Here is a 20,188-nt window from a genome sequence, read left to right as displayed (position 1 = left end):
ACAGGACCTGTGGCAATATTAAGGCCATTATTACCTCTAGACTGCAATGTATTGGGGCTGCTGCTCTTAAAGATTATTGTAACTGGAAAATTTTGTCAGTGCAGAAAGTTGCAGTCAACATATTTGTAGTTGACAGCTAATTGACCTTAATTTAATTAATTAAAATTCATAATTTGAGAACTCTGTTGGCTTTCCATGTGTTCCTGATTAGAGTTCAGAGTGCTGATAGTAACCTATAATTCTGAGAAAGGCTTGAACCAGGGTATCAATGGGATTATTTGTTCTAGATCAGGGGTAGGCAACCTCGGCTCTTTTATGACTCATGGACTTCAACTCCCAGAATTCCTGAGCCAGCTGGCTCAGGAATTCTGGGAGTTGAAGTCCATGAGTCATAACAGAGCCGAGGTTGCCTACCCCTGTTCTAGATGCTGAGGGTATCCCTGGTCTGGAAAAGGAGGGAAGAAGCTGGACCCCCAAAACAGTTTCTTTGTGACTGACAAGGACCTCTAGAATATGCTTCTACCACCCCCTTCCCCTTCCCCATCCCCTGATGGTCCCCACACATATTTAGGCAAACTAGTTTGCTTTTCTCAACAAGCTTTTGAAAATGAAGGGTCTTGCATTTGGCAAGTGGCCATTTTAATCCTGTGTTGGTTTTAGTGTTAATTTAGAAGTTAAAATTAATTGTACTGTAAAAATCAAAATATTCAGAAGATTTGAAACATGTTTTAATGTGAATCACCTAGATTATAATTTGATAGAATATAAATACTGGAAATTAAAAATTAAAGCTTTCCATTGTAATCTGCCCAGATTTCACCAATTTGTAACCTCACTTCACTGTTTATTACACTGGGGTGTCTTGAAATAGGATCTTTCAGTAGCCATGCCATGTATGTGAAATTTCTTTTCTATTAAAGTGTGTAAGACTTGATTTAAAACCATGTTTAATTAATAATATGTCACCTCTAGGTGAAATGGGAAGCACACAAGTCTAACAAATAAATAGAAAATATTTGTGCTCTTTGCTATTTTTTAATATGCCGCTTCTAATTATTGAAAATATTTTAATATTTTATACTTTATTGATGTATGATAATTCTCTAATATTGCCTTTTGTTATCTTTTGATGTAAACCGCCTTATTTTTGTCCTATAGTATATAAATTCTGAAACAAATGAACTTGTTTATATTTATTTCAAGTTGGACATTATGAACTGTGATAGCCCATTAATGTAAATAAAAATATATGTATATATTTTATATCAATTGTTGATTATGACCATGGTAGGAACAGTTTACTGTAGTGAAATCCTATTATTCAAGGGCATCAGCTTCCTTAAAACAATCCACTAGTTCCAGAATGTAACATTTTAGTTTCTCTAAAAATAATTGTGAGAATGTTCTTATATAAATATACATCTGATTATTTGAGTTAATTCCCATCTTTTATTGCAAGGTCAATCCAAATAACTCACAAATAATTCCAGTTACGTAATCTAACCTAACACAGTTAAAGGAGTAGTTCAAATCATCTTCTGTACATTTTAAAATGTCTAGCTGAAAGTAAACTTATCTGAATTCACAAGTCTCTACTGTTTAAAAGGCAAAATGTACATTTTAGCACTTTTAAGATGGGTTTCTAAATCTATTAAGAATATTTCATAAAAGTGTTTTGTTTTGGGTATTATCTATTTGAATTTGATTTCAGTGTGTTTTGAGAAAATGTAAAAAACATACTGAACTTTGCTATAGGATACCAGGCATGAAAACTAACCACTTTTCTCATTTGTAGAAATGACTTATTTGATATAATTAAAAAAGAATAATGTGGAAACATTTACTCAAGAGATATGAATTTAGTGGAAACAAAACTATACACAATCTCTGACTCACGCATACTGGAATTATATTGGAGTTTCACACAAATGTATAGAAAGTTTTATATTTGCAATATATGATAGAAAGGTTTATTAATATTTGTTGTTCTTTGAAATGCACACGTTCCTACAATTTTTCCATTCCTAATTTAAATGAACTAGAATCACCTTTGAAAACATACTTGTTCTACTCAAATGACATTTCTTCATAGGAATATGCAGCAGGAAACCTGTGTTCAGGGGGTCATATATGATGAGCCACCAATGAAGTTAAAAACCAAGCTTGGCTCGGCTTCTCTTGTATGTGGTAGGTGTGTAAATTTTAGTCCTGTCCTTGACTACCACCTACATATATATCTAAAGTTCTACATAGTGTATAATATAAAAATGATAATTAAAAGAAGGTAAGAGTTAAAAACAAAAGAAAAGGTGAGAGGATAAAATTTTGAAACTATCAAAGAAATGTAATTTTATTGAACAGTATTTGCTGCTTACTCTCGTGGTGATTATGGCATTGATATAGGCCTAAATATGGACTACCTACAAGTACCGTTCAGTCTTTTTAGAATAAATTTCCCATATTGTTCTTTTTGTAAAAGAAATGACTACCACTAGCAAGAATATCTCGGAAATAGTGCAGTGGTGAGTAAGATTGCCAAAAGCAAGAATATACAAAAAGTGAGCAGCCCATTGAAACAGTTTTTGTAAAAATATCTGCACTATTATTCACTTTATGTCAGGTACCAAGTTCAAAGTTAGTGAGGGTTCTGAGAAGCAACTGTGCCTTCAATCATTTCACTTCCATTGTGTTAACAAGTTTTAGAGTTGAAATCATCAACTGCCTCAGCATGAATCTCAGTCCAAATGACTGGAAATTGAACACAAAAAGAGCACTTATCTTTTCCAGTACTTTCTGGGGGACTCAACCCTTTCTCCATTCCTCCACCCGCACCCATCCTCTCTTCATGTTTGTCCTGATAGAAAAATGTATGGTTTTGTACGGCTTATGAAAGCCCCGTGTGAGTTAATAACTGCAATCCCGGCTTCCTGCTATTCAGTGGGAAGGTTTCAGTAAGGCTTTTTTCGAAACCCGCATTTATGCAGAAATAAACTATAAGCTCAGAAGTCAATGTGAGTGTACTCCAGAATCAATTATTGAGGCTGACCTAATCTTACTCCACCCCCTCCCCCCACTTCCATTCTTTACATCAAGAAATTAAAAGGTTAATGTTCTTATGCTTGCCTCCCCCGACGCTTTTGGATTTATTAAAGAGGACTCTTATTTGCATACATACTTGGCGCAATTCAGCTTAGTTATGTGACCACCTTCCTTGCTCCACGCCCAAAATATTATCGCACCGACTTGACCTTTATAATATTTCTCAGACCCATTTTATTTTGCAATCGACGTGGGACTCCCCCTCCCATTCCTTCCCCCCCCCCCAACGATTCTAAGAGGGAAAAAAATGGGGGCGCATCCTGGCGGCGACCGCCTTTGTCCCCCCTTGAACCTCGCGAGGAAGAGCGCTCGCAGTTCGGTGTGTAAAGTACAGCCTAAGAGCCTGGGGGCACCTTCCTTCTCCGCTCTGCCTTGTGTGCCTGTGTGTCTCGTCTCCTCTCTCTCTCTCTCTTCCTCTCTCTCCTTTTCTCCCTCCCCAGCCTGTGTGTGAGCTGCGAGCACTGCCGCCGCCGCCGCCGCTGCCCTTTGATCCCTGCATTAGTGTTAGTTAGGGGCTTGGAGACACACAGGGAGCAGCCATAGACACCGCCGCACCAGCCCTCCTTATTGACACCGCATATGAGCACACACTCTCCCTCGTCCATTAGATCCATTTCCATTGAGGAATATTGCGACCGGGGACAAACCAGGTGCACGACCGGGGGGGGGTGCAGAGAAAGGGGGGGAAAAAGGGGGGGAGAGGGCAAGGAAAAGGGGAGCGGGGAATCCCTTCTCCTTGGCTCCAGGAAAAGCGGCTTTCTAACCGCCTCCCCCCCCCCCCACTTGCCCACGAGAAGAAAAGCAACCTCTGTCGGGCAGCTTCCCTTGCCCCCGCTTTGTGCCTGCCTCTGTCCCTCTTTGGGATTTTTTTTTTCCCCCTTTGGTCTCCCCTTAAACCAAGGAGAAGAATGTGAAAAGGGGGGAAAATGCCCAGGAGGAAACAGGAGCAACCCAAGCGCCTCTCTTCACGTAAGTGCTCCTTTTTTTTTTCCTCCCTTCTGTGTCCCCCCCCTATCTTCCCCTTTTCCTTCTCTGCCTTGTCTCCGACCTCCCCCCTCTGCAGCCTCCTCCGTTGTTTTGTGCGTTGGTTTAGGGTTACGGAGGTGAAACTGACAAAGACAGCACCCGGGTTATGCCTCTTTTAGGTCTGAGCTAAGGCAGCCATGTTGGTGATGAACAGCCTTGTGCCCTTTTAATTTTTTTTCCCTCCTCTCTCCCTCTCCGTCTCTGTGTCTGAGTGCGTCTGTGTGAGCGCGAGAGGGAGAGCGTGTGTGTGTGTGTGTGTGTGTGTGTGTCTTTCCCTCCTCTCTTTCTTCGCTCTTCTCTTTCCCCTCCCCTTTCTTTTGATTGTGCATTTGTGTGCGTGTACGGGCGGCTTTCTCTTTTTTTTTAGTCTGAAGGGGGTCTTTTTTTATTGGGGTGGGGAGTCGCAGTTGGAAAGGGTTTCTGGCGTCTTGTGCGGAATGGGCTGCGAGGTCCGTCTCCGGCTAAAGGTTGCGGCTGGGCTGGTCGGCCTCGGAGCCGGGGAAGAGGCGGGAGAAGGCGAAGAGCAGCGGGGAGGGCGAGGCAGCGGCCGGGTGGGGGGTGGTGAGGGGATAGGATAGGATAGAGGGACACAGGGGACTCCGGGTCTGCCGCTTCGCCGCCGCCGAGAGGTGCGGGGAGGGCGAGAGGGAGATCGTGGCATGCGAGGTCCCTGCAGAGCAGAGGGGGTGGCGGAGGCGGCGGCGGAGCAGCGGCGGTGGCAGGCGAGCTGGAGTCTGCTTCGCCTCCTCGCTGCAATAAAATGAAGGGTCAGATGCAGCCTCAGCGAGCCAAAAGGTTTACGCGCCTCTGCCCCAGACCAGACCAGCAGAAGGCAGGAAGGACTGAGAGCGCGGATCAACCCCCACTTCCCCCACCCGGTGCGGGCAAAGCACACACCACACCGCAGTTTCCCCCCCCCCCCGTCCTCCTCCTCCTCAATTCTTCGCAAAACAGTTAACTTTTTCTTCTGCTTCTCTCTGGAATGGAGAAGCGATCGGGCATTCTTTGCGGAGAGGAAGGGGGAAATATCTTCGGACGAATAAGATACACGTTTTAAAAGACCTTTGAAGCGACTGGAGGCTCCTTCTGGTTGGTCTCCAAAGAAAAGAGGAATGAAGGCGGGGGGGGTGAATTTGGAGGGGTCATTTTTTTTCTTCCCCTCCCTGCCTCCGCACCGACGTTCTGTGCAGCCTCGCTTGGCCCCTCCCTGGCTGCGCCCCGAGGTTCGTGGTCGGCAGGCTGAACTGCTTATGTGTCAAAGCCACGGTCGGTCACCTGAAGTTCACCCGGGAGGGGGAGCGTAGAGGAAGGGAAAGCGAAGACTGTGGCGGGTGGCTGCTGAGAAGGGTGCTTGTGTGCGTGGGAGGGAGAGCGACCGTGCCCTTGTCGCAGGGGAAGATGCGACCGATTACTGACCGGTTCATATATATATATATAAAATTAGCGAGAGTTTGTAGAGGGAAAGATTTCCCAGATTACCAAGACGCCCCCTCCCACTTCCCCCCCCGCCGCTCTGTCCTACTACGCTCCTAGGCACCCTTCCTCTCTCCTGCCCTCCCGCCGCCCAGAATACAGGATCAGCCTGGCACACATGATCCGGGGCTGAGGTAGGGAAAGGCCGGGCACGGCTTGGCACTTGGAGCGCGCGCGCACAGCCTTCCTTTTCCTTGCCGCGTAAAGTCGGGGCCGAAGGGCTTCCTGTTTGACCCCTCCCAGCACACGGCTTGATTCCACACTCACGCCCCGCCGCCCTGCTGTCGGCCTCGCGATTTTAAAAAGGGAGATATTTATAGTTTTAAAAGGCCGAGAGTCGTGCTCCTATGAAAACCGAATTCAGGAAGCTTGCATAAGTGAGTTTCCTGAACCCGCGAGGGACTGCTTTGCTGTTCTACTACCCTAGTCTCCACTGGGGGGGGGGAGGGAAGATGATAGTGATGCTTTGCAAGAATCTAGAGAGAGAAACGTTTGTATTTTAAAAGTGCCGAGTTACGAAATACCACATAAGCCAACATATGAGCAAATGAGAATTTGAAATATAAAGTTGTTTTGTTTTTAACTGGTGTGTGTGTGTGTGTGTGTGTGTGTGTGTGCGCGCGCGCAGAAACTCTGGGCGTAGAGTTTGGAAGGCCTGTTGTGCTTTGCTGTTGAAGAGAGCAATGCAAGCAGCTGCAAACTGCCCCGCTAGTGACCTTGACCTGGCCCTGGCTCTGCTGCCCTTTCTGTCTGTTTCTGCAGGGCAGAAATGAAGTTCTGTCTCCATTTTAGCTCACTTAGGAAGGATTTGTCCTGCAAACAGGCAGTTTCTGGTTTTGCTATTGTGTGTGTATCTGAATTTTAACTTTACCTCCCTCCCCAGAATTGCAAGTTTTGCTTGTAGAGAAGTGAACATTATTTAAACTACAAGGTGCACTGTGGCCTTTGGGAAAGTAGACTGTGAAAAGCCCAGTTTTAAAAATGTTTCATGTTTCTCCAGCTTTGATACTTAAGTTTTTAATACATTGTAATGATTTTAAGATATGGATGCCTCAGAAGGAAAAAGGTTTTTTTAGCCCCATTTCTAATGAAATGAGAGCTTGCCTTTGTTCTACTTTTATCATCAATTAATTTTAGAAAATAAAAATGTTAATTTGTTATTAAGACTTCCATAAAACATGAGAATTTGTTTGTGTGTTTTTGTGTGAAACATTTGTTTTCAGTGGGAAATTTAAATAAAAGTGTCCTTTGAAAGGAACCTAAGTATTCTACAGCTCATTTTAAGTGATAAGTTGAACTTCTCAAAGAACTAGCCACACTGAAGTTGAAAAAAATTATTTTTGAACAGATGTGTTTTAAACTTAATGTATATATTAATCAATGACTGCTTTTAAAAAAGAGAAATTAAAAAGCAAGTCCAATGCTAGCTGTGTTTAAACATGTGAGAGCAGTTTTGACTTTATTTGTGAGCAAATATAACTAAGCGTTTGGGTGTTTAATAGATTATTTTTTCCAATATTGCATTTCAGAAAAGTTGTGATAGTGAGAGAAATAAAATGCCACCGTATGAATATGCTGGACTTTAATTCATTTGTTGAAAAGTTGAGATAAATACATGAGGAAAAGTTTGATCTAAATATACGTCTTGAGAAAAAAGGTTTGTATATAGCATAAAATTTATAAAAATGACAGTAATCTATTATAGGATTAAAGAACATTATAATATGCTGTTTAGATAGATATATAGATGGACAGTCAGAGCAAAGGTCATCTTTTCTTTTGCAACTTCACTTCCTGGGATCAAATGAATTGATCTAGCGAGCAGGCATTTGTTGGAATAAAATCTTGAAAGCCTTATCACTGGTACTATGAAGAAAAGAGGGAAATGTACAACTCTTGTCAATTTCATTGCAGCTCTGTAAACCTGGGAAAAGTTGCAAATATTTGCAGTTTTACAGCTGCAGTAGCAAGCAGCCAGGTTCTACTGTGAAAAGTGCTTGGTTGCAAAAAAATACCGAAATGCTAACCTCCTGATTTTACAAATCACATTTGCTCTTAAATAGAAACAGAAGGAATGGCATCCTTGCAGCCAGGAAGGCTCCCCTTGAAACAACCGGATTTTTAAAAATTTCAATTGGCTAAACCAGTCCACATATCGTGTACTAAAAAATATGTGGAAGAGGATTTTGTTACTGTTAAGTTAGCAAGAGAGAGCTGAAAGTATTCTGCATGTTCTTTGTATTTTGGCAGAATTGAGGGAGATTGTGGGGCAACTTCAAACTGCTTTGAGGGAATAGTGTTTTCTTTTGTGCCTGTGTTCCAGCTACATATTTTAATTTTATTTATTATTTTTAATGAAGAAACATTTGATAATGTCTTATGTTTCCATTAATGACTTTCTTTGAACCTTCTTCAATTTATGACTGTCTCATCCAAAACTGTACCTAAAATTTATATAGGTAAAGGTAAAGGATTCCCTCCCTTGCACATGCGTGCTAGTCGTTTCCGACTCTAGGGGCCGGTGCTCATCTCCGTTTCAAAGCCGAAGAGCCAGCGTTTGTCCGAGGACGTCTCCGTGGTCATGTGGCCGGCATGACTAGATGCCAAAGGCGCACGGAACGCTATTACCTTCCCACCGTAGTGGTCCCTATTTTTCTACTTGCATTTTTACATGCTTTCGAACTGCTAGGTTGGCAGAAGCTGGGACGAGTAACAGGCGCTCACTCTGTTACGCGGCACTCGGGATTCGACCCGCCAAACTGGCGACCTTCTGATCGACAAGCTCAGCGTCCTAACCCACTGAACCACCGCGTCCCTCCGAAAAAATTTTTATATATAATTTATATATAACATTTATATATAATTATATAAATACTTAACAAACACTTAACGTGTGTGTGTGTGTGTGTGTGTGTGTGTGTGTGTGTGTGTGTGTATATATATATATATATATATATATATATATATATATATATATATATATATAAAACAGGAAATATTTGACACCCATTTTAACAGGGAAGAATAAATTAGTATTATTGCTTCTAATTTTGAGGGTATGGACTAAGGTTTTCAAGTTTTCATTCATAACGGTAGCAGAAATGCATAGGGAATTAAAACTACGCTTGAGGCTAAAAGTTCTCACTCAGATTTCTAAAAATATGTTTTACACCTCTAGCATTGCCAATAGTTCAACACATGATCAGAAATTATTTTCAACACTGGAAATCAAAGGTTCCTTGTTCTAATTTTATTCTTGTTAAGAAATCAGTTTGATATTATACCATCTTCCTCCGTACTTGGAATCAGATAGGGTATGAGTAGCAATGAAATACAGGTAGTGTCGACTTGCAATAGTTCATTTAGTGACTGTTCAAAGTTACAATGGCACTGGAAAAAGTGACTTAATGACCTTTTTTCACAGTGTTACGAACTTTGCAGCATCCCCATAATCACGTGATCAAAATTGAGATCCTTGGCAACTGGTACATATTTATAATCGTTGCTGGGTCCCAAATAAATAAACAAAAACTTCACCTTACCTGTACTGATGAGAAAAAAGCACACAAATACACAAAATGACCACAGAAGCTAAGACCGCAAGGGGATGTGCACAGAGCAAGAGTTACCATCTGACTAATGTGTAACACCTTGTTTTGACTAGAAAGGGTAGCGAGTCATGAGGCAACTGACACCGACAAGTTCTAGCTTGCTCGTCAAGTACCAAATGACAATTAATGGGACAAAGTTTTCCCATCAAAATGTGTTGAGTTTGATGACTTTCAAAGCAGTCAAGTACTGAAGTAATAATAATAATAATAATAATAATAATAATAATAATAATAATAATAATTTAATTTTTATACCACCCTTCTCCCGAAGGACTCAGGGCAATACAATAAAATACAATTATAAAAATTAAAAGAAATATTAAATACAATAGCCCAATTCAATAGATTAATACAAAACATTAAAATACCCCTAAACCCATCAGACCAGGCCGGCTTGTTCAAATAAATATGTTTTTAGGTCACGTCGGAAGGAGCGAAGGTCGGGAGCCCTCCGGAGCTCCACCGGTAAACGGTTCCAAAGGTCTGGCGCGCCCACAGAGAACGCCCTCCCCCTGGGGCTGCCGGTCGACACTCTTTGACCGACGGCACCCTAAGGAGGCCCTCTCTGTGGGAGCGCACTGGACAAAGGGAAGTTGATGCCGGCAGCAGATGCTCCCGTAAGTAACCCGGACCCATGCCATTTAGGGCTTTATAGGTCATAACCAGCACCTTGAATCTTACCCGGAGGACAACTGGAAGCCAATGCAGCTCACGGAGTAGAGGTGTTACATGGGAGTATCGGGAAGCCCCCACCACCACTCGCGCGGCTGCATTCTGCACCAGCTGGAGCCTCTGAGTAGTCCTCAAGGGCAGCCCCATGTAGAGAGCATTGCAGTAGTCCAAACGGGAGGTCACGAGTGCATGAGTGACTGTGCGCAAGGCATCCCGGTCTGGATAGGGCCGCAGCTGACGCGCCAGGCAAACCTGAGCGAAGGCCCCCCTAGTCACAGCTCCTATATGATCATCCAAGGAGAGCTGTGAATCTAGGAGGACACCCAAGTTACGAGCCCTATCTACGGGGGGGGGTAATATCTCACCCCCCATAATTAACAATGGAATATTCTGAATTTCCCAAGACGCCGGCACACACAGCCACTCAGTCTGTGTACCATTGTATACAAGATCCCAGTTTTGCTCAGGTAAGTTATTCCCTTAAAGTCACTGAGGAATGATGGGGTTGCAGATATCTGCTAGATTCTGCTTCAGTAAAATAAGGATGGAAGTAATGTATGTGTGCAATAGGGATGGAAGAGCAGCCTTTAGATTGCTGAGGAGTCTGCAATCTTTTGGGGCTCTGCAGGCCACAGTGTTTGGGGCAATGACACAATGGGAAGGGTGAATGTTTTCTAAATTTCAGGTGAGTTCTTTATATTGTGTTTAATTCTATTTTAAGAGCTATATTAGCTCGTGCTTCACAGTGGAAGAAAAATGTCCTTTCAGATTTCAGCAGCATACTCAAAAATATGCTAAAATTACAAAAAGGATTCTTTGAAGCTACAGACAGTTGTAGGTTATCCGTTGGTGCTCTAGGAAAATAATTGTCAAATGCTAGAAAGTGTAAATGAAGCTGTAATTGGAGTTGGACAGAAAAGAAGGAAATGGTACAAATAGAAGAGGTGAATTAAGTATATCCAGTGAAATTTGAAAGTTTGGAGACTTTGGAAGTTTCATACTACAAAGAGAAACAAATCAAAAGTTTTTCAAAATACATTTCTGATCATGTAGCGTATGAGCTCTCCTGGAACAGCTTTCTAACCTCTTAACAGGGAAGAGACAGTTTGCAGACATACATCCTACCAGCTGTAGATGATGGTGGAGATGCAAATAGGAAGGCTTAATTTCATAGGAACAAGAAACTATAAATAATCCATTGATCATTGCTTGCAATTTTAGCAGTGTCACACAAGATAACTTTCAAGTTATTTTAGTTAAGATCAAACTTTGATTTCTAAATCTTAGTAATGTATATGTTAGTAAAGAGAACAGTGGAGTTTAATGGCTGAACCATGAAAGTGGGATTCTGGTTTTTAAATTTATGGGCTTTAATAAGAGAAACTAATTCATGTGTATATCTATTCAGAAAAAAAATCCTACTGAGTATGATGGGTCTAATTCTCAGAAAATGGGTACAGGATTACAATATTGTGGTATGTTACAACTTTGCTACTAATCTCTTTTGTGAATCACAGTTTACAGCAGATTGCTTATTAGGGCCATGCAAATGCTCTTATAATCTATGTTGACTTTTTTTTTCAATGCGTAATAAAAATACCAGGCTAGCTAAAAATATTGACTACAAGTTTTAAACTTGTTTTCAAGAAAAAAATGAGAATGATGAAGTATATGTAAGCAAGCAGCTTGGTATGTAGCAATTATAATCAGTAGAAATAATTTATGCTATATGCTATTTTCCCAGTTTTAATACATTGTTGGAAATGCTAGATTGTATTTATATTACTAATTATATTTCTTCATTTCTATGTTCATATGTACAAGCCCAATCATAATGTATTTGAGTAGTGAGCCCCACATTAAAGTGTAGCAAATACGAAATATCATGGATACATATCTTAAAAGTGGGCTAGACTGAAGTAGGTTGCAATCCGAACCAACCCAGTGATGCCCTCATGTGATGCCCCTTTGCCTGGAAGCGGTACGAATCTGGATGGGAAAGAACAGGCTCCAGCTCAACCCGGCCAAGACTGAGTGGCTCTATGTGTCGGCATCTCACATTGTCCAAGATCTACCATCTTTGGTTATGGGGGGAGAGGTGTTGCCTCCCGTTGATAGGGCGCGCAACTTAGGCGTTCTCCTGGATGCACGACTCAATTTAGAACATCATATAGGAGTCATGGCCAGGGGGGCATTTGCCCAGGTTCGCCTGGTGCGTCAGTTGCGCCTCTATCTGGACCGAGATGCCTTACGTATGGTCACTCATGCACTCGTCACCTCCCATATAGATTACTGCAACGCTCTCTACATGGGGCTGCCCTTGCAGAATGCGGCCGCGCAGGTTGTGATGGGAGCATCCCGATACTCCTATATTACACCCCTCCTGCGTGGGCTGCATTGGTTGCCGGTTGCCGTTCGGGTGAGGTTCTAGGTGTTGGTTCTTACCTATGAAGCCCTACATGGCTTAGGCCTGGCATATTTACAGGACCGTCTCCTGCCGGGAACGATTTCCCATTGCCCTGTGCACTCACACAGAGAGGGTCTCCTCAGGGTGCCGTCGGCCAGACAATGTCAGCTGGCGACCCCCAGGGGAGGGCCTTCTCTGTTGGAACACCTGCCTTTGGAATCAGCTCCCCCGAGAACTTCGGATGGCCCCAGATCTCCGGTCCTTTCGTCGTGACCTAAAGACATACCTTTTCCAACTGGCCGACCTGGACTGAAGACGGGGGTTTTAATATTGCTTTATTTTATTGGTTTTAGTAAATAATGGGGCTTTGTAAATTTAATCTTTTTTAATATTTGTATTTATTGTTTTTATTGTTTTATTGTTGTTAGCTGCCCTGAGTCCTTCGGGAGATAGGGCGGCATATAAGTCCCATAATTAAATTAAATTAAATTAGATGTGTAAACTAATTTCAGAAAAATAGATACATGTTATTTCTCTTGGTAGAAAAGCTACAAAGCTGTAGGATTCCTATGCTGCAGAGCCATGGTCTTGTGATGTTTAGTGACACAGATAAAATTTATTGGTCAGTATTGGCCAGTAATAGAGCTACTTTGGTATTATAGTTTGGTGTTTATAGCTAGAAACCAGAAGAGAGTGAAGCCAGCCAAATGACCTTGGGCCACTCTCTCTCAGCTCTAGGAAGCAGGCAATGCAAACTACTTATGAAATCTCGCCAAGAAAATGCAGGGATTGGTCCAGATTGTTGCCAGGACTCAACATTGACTTGAAGGCATAAAACAACAACGTCGCCCTGTATTTCCAAAATTTTGCACATACAGATTGCACAAATAATGTTGTCTCTTCTTCCCTGTTTTCCAAATCTAGGAAGCTTTCTGAGTTTCATCCAATTCAACGAGTTTTGTTTGAATGAATATGAGAGACAATATTTTTATATGAAAACATTGAGAGCCAGTTTGAACTAGTGGTTAAGGCACTTGGCTAGAAAGCAAGAGACCATTTCATGTGCTTCCTGGTGTTACTCACCATGTAAGATTCTTGAGTTTTCTTTGAGTGACATTTGGGACATGGTAGAGATGCAAATGAAGGTAAAGTTCAAGTACTGACTCTATAAACAACTTTATTAAGAGCCCCTGAGGGAAACAGGGATCAGAATGTATTCTTAAATGAATGACAAAATCATCACCCAATTTTAAAAATATTTTTTTCCTCTACATGTCAGAATGGGAAGATGGATTAAGAAATGATATAAAACAGAAGGATTAGGAAGAGCTGGTCACTTTGGAATTAACTATTATTAATTTCTATAATTGAATTAAAACAGATCCCAGAACTAGATAATAGGAGCATGATCTACCACTAAGGGCTTTTGGGAAGGTCAAAGGGCTTCCAGCATAAAAGATTAATAAAGGTATGTTTTCATTTGTAAATGTAATATAAATAAAAATGATGTCTTTGTTCTTCAGTGTACCCAGTTTATGCCACGCGATTTGCTAAGCAATATAAATTGTAACATTAGCTATGGTTGTATAACCTGTTTCATTGTTATTGGCTAGATTGGGCAACTAGAAGCTTGTGACCTCCCATTTAGACTACTGCAACGCTCTCTACATGGGGCTGCCCTTCATTTTGTTTGCAAATAATAATATTAAAGATTCTAACTACCAGCAAGAATGAGTCCTTACATTTAAAGAGCACCTGTCATTTCAGATCCATCATGGCAGTGCCTGTTAGTGGGCATCCACTCACCTGCTGCCCGCCACGCCCCACACCTTGTTGTGTCACTGCCGCATCACCAGCCATCCCATTAAAATGAATGGGACTGTCTGTGAGTCAACAACGGGTCAGAGGAGGAGCCACTGGGGGACAGAGATGATAGCTACTCTTTAAAAATTACGATTTAAATTGAGTTGATTTAAATCAAGCCTTTTTACTGGTGATTTAAATTATGATTTAAATCAAATCCACTCTGCTCCTAAGAGTTTTTATTCTCTAAGTTGGGTGATTTTCTTTCTTTAATAATACTTTTTGCTACTTTTTTATTTATTTAATTAATTTATTATTTTGACTTAGATGTCACCTGACTACAATTGCTTTTGGATAACTCATAAAACAACTAATAATGTTTTTTTTTATTTAAAAAGTTTTACAATACATTTTGACTTTAATCCCCCCTCCCCCACCCCTATCCAACCCTCCCTATCCCTCTCCCCCATTCCCTCCTCCCCCCGACTTCCCAGAGCTAAATACAGGGTATAAAATCGAAAAACAAATATAAACACCCCTATGTTATCAACAATAAACTATAAATTCTATCTCCCTCTAGCTCATATAAAATGAATACAAACAATATTAATATTACAAATAAAGTAAAAAAGAAAAAGAGGAAAACAGAAAAAGAACTTTACTCAAAATAAATTTTCTTAATCCCAGTCCTTATTCATATTAATTTCAAAAAAAAAGAAAAGAAAAGAAAACTTTCACCTGCTATTTGCATTCTCCCACCTTTCTCTAATTTCCAAACAAATTCTCAGTTACGCGCCAAAAGCGCCTATCTCTGTTAATCTTAATAATCTCCGACCAAACTAAACTATGATCAAAAATAGTTCTTGTATATATCACGCCAAATGTCTCGCAGTTCCAAATCATCCTTGAGTTCAAATAAAAAGAGTATATAAAAAAAGATTTAGGCAGTCTCTAAGACAACTTGTTGTTAATTAGGAGCTTGCGTACCCATTCTTAGTTCAACACATACTTTAAGTCCATAACCCTAATATACTTTTCTAGCAAGCAAATAACATCAATCTTAAATTGTGTAAAATATTAAAAAAAACTTTCTTTCTCCTCTATAATAATTTTACTCCATTGACATTCTAATTTAAAAATTTAATCAGCAATCTTAACGCCCCAAAACTTTTGGAGCACATCTGTCATGACCCCCAAAACTTCTTTAGACCGCTCCTCTCCCACATCTTCACTGTAAGCACGCTTTGGAGATTCCATAGCTTTCTGCTGGTCTTGCTCTTGCTCTCGTCTCGCTCTTCTTAGGGCGGCACGCGTCATCTTCTGGCCTCCTGCAGCAACCGATGAGACTGTGACTTGATCCCCTCCAACACCATTGTCCTCTGTCTGTCTATCTGCAACATCTTGAAGCTTTCCCACACCGTATCCTTTTGCAGCTTCCAAAAATGATAGGGGGGTTGCTTTTAACACATTACTATAAAAATCACGTGCCTGAGCCACAGTAACCAAACGATGTCTTTTACCTTCGTGCGTCGCCACCAATCCAACTGGAATCTCCCATCTAAACTTAATATCACGTTTCTTAAATTCCTGTACTAGAAATGCAAAATCTTTCCTTCTCCTTAGGATCTTCGGAGGAATCTCTTTTAAAACCAAAACTTCTTGCTCAGCCACTACCAATTTAGTATCATAAGCAGCTTGAATGACTTCATCTCTAATTACTCTCTTTGTAAAATAGACCACCACATCTCTGGGTAACTTCCTCTGTCTTGCAATCCATGAATTTACACGAAAAATTTTGTCCATATTTCCCTCAATTTCAGATGCTGGCTGGCCCAGTACCCCTTCCAGAGCCTCAGAGATCAGCTGCTTTAAATCTTCTTTACCATTCTCCTTTAAACCCCTGATTCTAATAGCATACTGCATCTGATGATACTGAACAAGGCTCAATTCTCTGTCCATTTTATCCCTTATATTTTCATTTTCTAATACCTTTGCTTCTAATATAGAGTTCTTTTGACTGAGATCCTCCACTTTTACATCCAGCTGTTGCACACATTCAGCTACGGATTCAACCATAGATAAGATGTCCACCCTCATTGCTCTCAACTTCTCTTCCATCTTCTTCTCCAATTTCTCCATTTTCTCCTCCATTTTCTCCTCCAGCTTTTTCAACTTTTCATCCATCATATCAGACATCAATTGTGCATGCTTTCCAAGAGCATCTTGTAAATCCTTAAGCGTCAATACCGGGGGAGACGCAGGAGGAAGCAAAGCTTGCAATGAGGTCTCTTGCACCAGGGAAGACCCCGCATTCCGAAGAGCTTTAGAAGTTTTAGCCGCCATCTTCCCCCACTTTCACTTATTACGCACTTTCACTTTAAAGCTATAAAATCCATTGAGCTAGAGAGTAAAAATAAAGAGTCCACTTCACCTTGACCTCCTGTACCGCTCTGCCTGCATCTTGATAATCAGAAGTATTTCCTTTTGGCAGGGGTGGTTGCTAACGCCTGGCTCTGCTCCAAAAATCCCGGAGCAGAGGCGCTGCGCAGCTCGGAGCAACCCAGGCTTCGGGGGGGCTCAATCCTTCAGCCGCCCAAACTCTCAGCTCAGGCGGCCCCGGAGAGCTCAACCCCTACCTGGGGCCTCACCCCCTCCTCTTCTCCCGAGGAGGGGGCTTCAAATCCATCTAAACAGCTGATCGGCGCTGTTTACGATGGAAAAACACAGCTGCGGAGCGGGCAGCCCGAAAACGGCTGTCTTCGGCGTTGCGTCGCCACCGGAAGTCTCAACAACTAATAATGTTAAGTGAAGTGACCTTTACTTTCCTCTAGCCTTCCACTCACTTTTTAAAAAAATATTTTATAGACTGTTTTCTGATTATCAGGAATAAGTTAAATAAGTTATCTTTGTTAAAGATAAATTTTGCTTTTATGTAAGAATCAGAAATTTTGTGTCTTGAGTTCCTTACACTCCGTATTTATTGCATGTGGACTTGGGGATGTCTACTCTATAGCATAGGTTCAATGACTTGTCATTCAGTAGATCCCTAGTCCCCTTGTTTTATTTTCTTCTTAGAATGTATTAAGCATTTTAATGTTAATTTTATGTTTGTTTATTTATGCCCTAAAAGTATTTTGTGTCTTTGTATATGTGCTTTTTCATTGATTATTTGCATTTCTTATTCTAAACCTTAAGATCCTTTTTGTTTTCTTTTTTAAGCAAAACATTTTAAAAGAGTTCTTGCCTCCAATATAATACTTATGTTTGCTGCCCCACAAAAATTTGATGGAAAACACAAGATTAATGCCAGTTTTTGTGAGGTGTATGTAGGCCAGGGGTGTCAAACTCAATTTCATTGAGGGCCGCATCAGCATTGCAGTTGCCCTCAGGGGGCCGGGTGGGTGTGGCCTGGGTGGGCGTGGCCTACTGGGTGGGCGTGGCTAGAGTGCGTATTGCCTACTGGGTGGGCATGGCCAGCTCTACATCGTTCGCATCAAGGGTGCCTATGGGGGCCTGGGCAGGAGTGGGACAGATCTGAGGGTCTCTGGCAGAAGGAGGGTCTCTGGGCCAGGGCCAAGGCAGTGGGGGCCGTTCCCTCACTGTTTCCAGGATGGCTTTGCGGGCCGCATGAAACCACTTCGCGGGCTGGATCTGGCCCCCGGGCCTTGTGTTTGACACGTCTGATGTAGGCCAAAGCAAGAAAGGGTTCCGTTATGATTCTGTTTCCACTAACTTTAAGCCTACTTTGTGTGGTATAGAGACATCAAAATTGATTCTTTTTCTTTCATGCAGTTCTGAGAATCTGAAGGATGGGTGAAAGAAGAAATATAAACTTTATGTAAACATAAATGTAAAATTAAAGTATACTAGAGTAGATAGTAGCCTCTTCTGAGATTAAAAGGATTTTAAATTTTTAATTCCTGTTGAAGTTGAGTGACATAGAAGCTTAAATAAATAAAGTTAAATCACTGGTATAACTTTCACCAGTTAACTATTAGAAGCAGATAGTCAAAAGTTATGTTTCTTATTCTAGCACTTTTTTGTGGCTTACATGTTAGCCATGTTTAACATCATCTAGACATGCTTCTAATTTACTGTGTGAAGTAGATAATAAATATTGAAAAGGTGGCCTTTAGAAATCCATGGGATTAGTTGAAGGTGAGTTGCTGGTATGATGATACTATAACAGTGCATAATCAAACATTAAGATTCCTCAAAGTGAGTGACTGAGTGAGTGTGTCTATGTGTCTATAATTTGATAAATTTCAATCTGATTTTGAGGCATAAGCTATTCTTTCAACTCAGAACAGCATAAGAGTTATTTTTAAAACACCATTGATTACTAGGTAAAGTATTGTTCGTCTAATTATTATTCTTGTGCTAAAACAAGAAGTCTTACATTAAAAACTCCACTTTGTCATAAAGTTCTCTGGGTACAAGGCCAATTCCACTGTTTGGAAATTAAGTGAATTCCAAGTATAAAATAGATAGCTGCAAGACAATGATGGGCGAACAAATCAGTTAATGTCTGTATTAATCATAACTTATTTTCACTCCATTTATCTGTGAATTTTAAAAATCTGCAGAGAAATTTATTTGTCAAACTGGCCTTAAAATTTATCTACCATATGGACCTATGTATGTAGCTATTCCTCATAATAATTTCTCCTAATAAACATTTTCCTGTGCAGTTTTTAAGCCAAGAATTGCACCACGTACATTATGTTCCAATTTTCTTTCAGTTAGTCTGGAAAATGTAGTCTGGATCAGACCACCTAGAAAAGAAACCAACTAAATTCTTAATCTCTAGATACCATTATGACTATTATCCTAAGTTTCTTGGGGGAAAACAGGCTATAAATTAATAAATACTACAAGGAGATTTGACATTTGGTTATGTTTCCCTAAGTGGGCTGCAAGGCTCAGCAGTTAAAGACGCTGAGCTTGCTTTTCTCTATTGGAAAGCTGACAGCCTGAATTTGAGACCTGAGTGCCGTACAATGGGTTGACCTTCCGTTACTTGCTCCAGCTCCTGCTCACTAGCAATTTTAAAACATGCAAGTGAAAGTAGATAAATAGGTACCCCTTTGATGGGAAGGTAACGGTGTTCCATGCGCCATGGCATATAATCATGCTGCCCACATGACCCTGAAATGTCTTTGGACAACGCTGGCTCCCTTGGCTAAGAAGCGGAGATGAGCACCACCATCTAAAGTCAGAAATAACTGGATGGGAAATCTTTACCTTTTCCCTATACAAAGTCTATCCCTCTCTCTGTCTTCATTTGATATATGAAATGGCATCATTTGATTGACAAAAGAAAAAGCCCTATATCATAAACAGATGATGTAGTCTATAATGCTCGCTTATCTGTTTAACCACTTTGAATATATTTTTCTAGTATTAATTTACTTTTCTAGGTCACCTAGGAAACACTAATCTGTAGACCTGGGCAACCAGGGACCCAACCCACTATGGGCTCAATTAACCTCTTGCTTTTGCTATTTGCTGGGGATTAGCAAAGCAATAAATGATGATGGGATGAGTTAGATTAATGGAATTACAAATTTTGCAAATTTATTTACTACTGGGGAAGCCATTTTAATCTGGTCTGCTAATACCAAAGTATCTTGCAGCAGTTTAAAGATTCATATTCGTTATTTTTATCAGCTGTATCTGATGCAATTTTAGAAGTCCAGCAGTGTTTATCGATTCTTTTTGGCACTGTCCTATGGAGAAATAGTATTCTGAAATACAGATGTCTCCAGGTCATACATTTAGTGAGGCTCAGGCGCTGATGTCTCATTATTGGGCAATGCAACACTTGTAATTGGTTGGTATAAAAATATGATAAATAAATCATGGACAGTAGTCCAGTCAACCCATAATAAATTAATTGGTCACAAAACTCATTTTTATGGTGATTGCTAGAAATGTCCTTAAATCTCAATTTTCCCTTGCTTTCAAGAAAAAAATGAGGAAGGGTATTTAACCTTGCTACACTGATTATATAATCTTTGACTTTTTCATGGGTCAGAAGCTGTGACAATGCCTTGAAAGGATCTATCTTGGAGTGAGCAATGCCTATTCCACCCAG

General features: G+C 40.9%; 1 protein-coding gene across 1 annotated transcript in view; it reads left to right on the top strand.

Moving 5' to 3' along the window:
* The first annotated feature begins 3,835 nt into the window (after positions 1–3,835).
* The window catches only part of ZNF827 (zinc finger protein 827), a 124,170-nt gene continuing 107,817 nt past the window's right edge, over positions 3,836–20,188 (top strand). The window contains exon 1 of the mRNA XM_083367763.1: positions 3,836–4,068. Coding sequence (XP_083223889.1) covers positions 4,026–4,068 — 43 coding nt within the window. The 5' untranslated portion in view covers positions 3,836–4,025. The remainder of the gene's footprint in view (positions 4,069–20,188) is intronic.

This window comes from Vipera ursinii (genome assembly GCF_947247035.1).
Source record: "Vipera ursinii genome assembly, chromosome: 7".
Taxonomy (NCBI): Eukaryota; Metazoa; Chordata; class Lepidosauria; order Squamata; family Viperidae; genus Vipera; species Vipera ursinii.
This window is presented reverse-complemented; position numbering and strand designations above follow the sequence as displayed.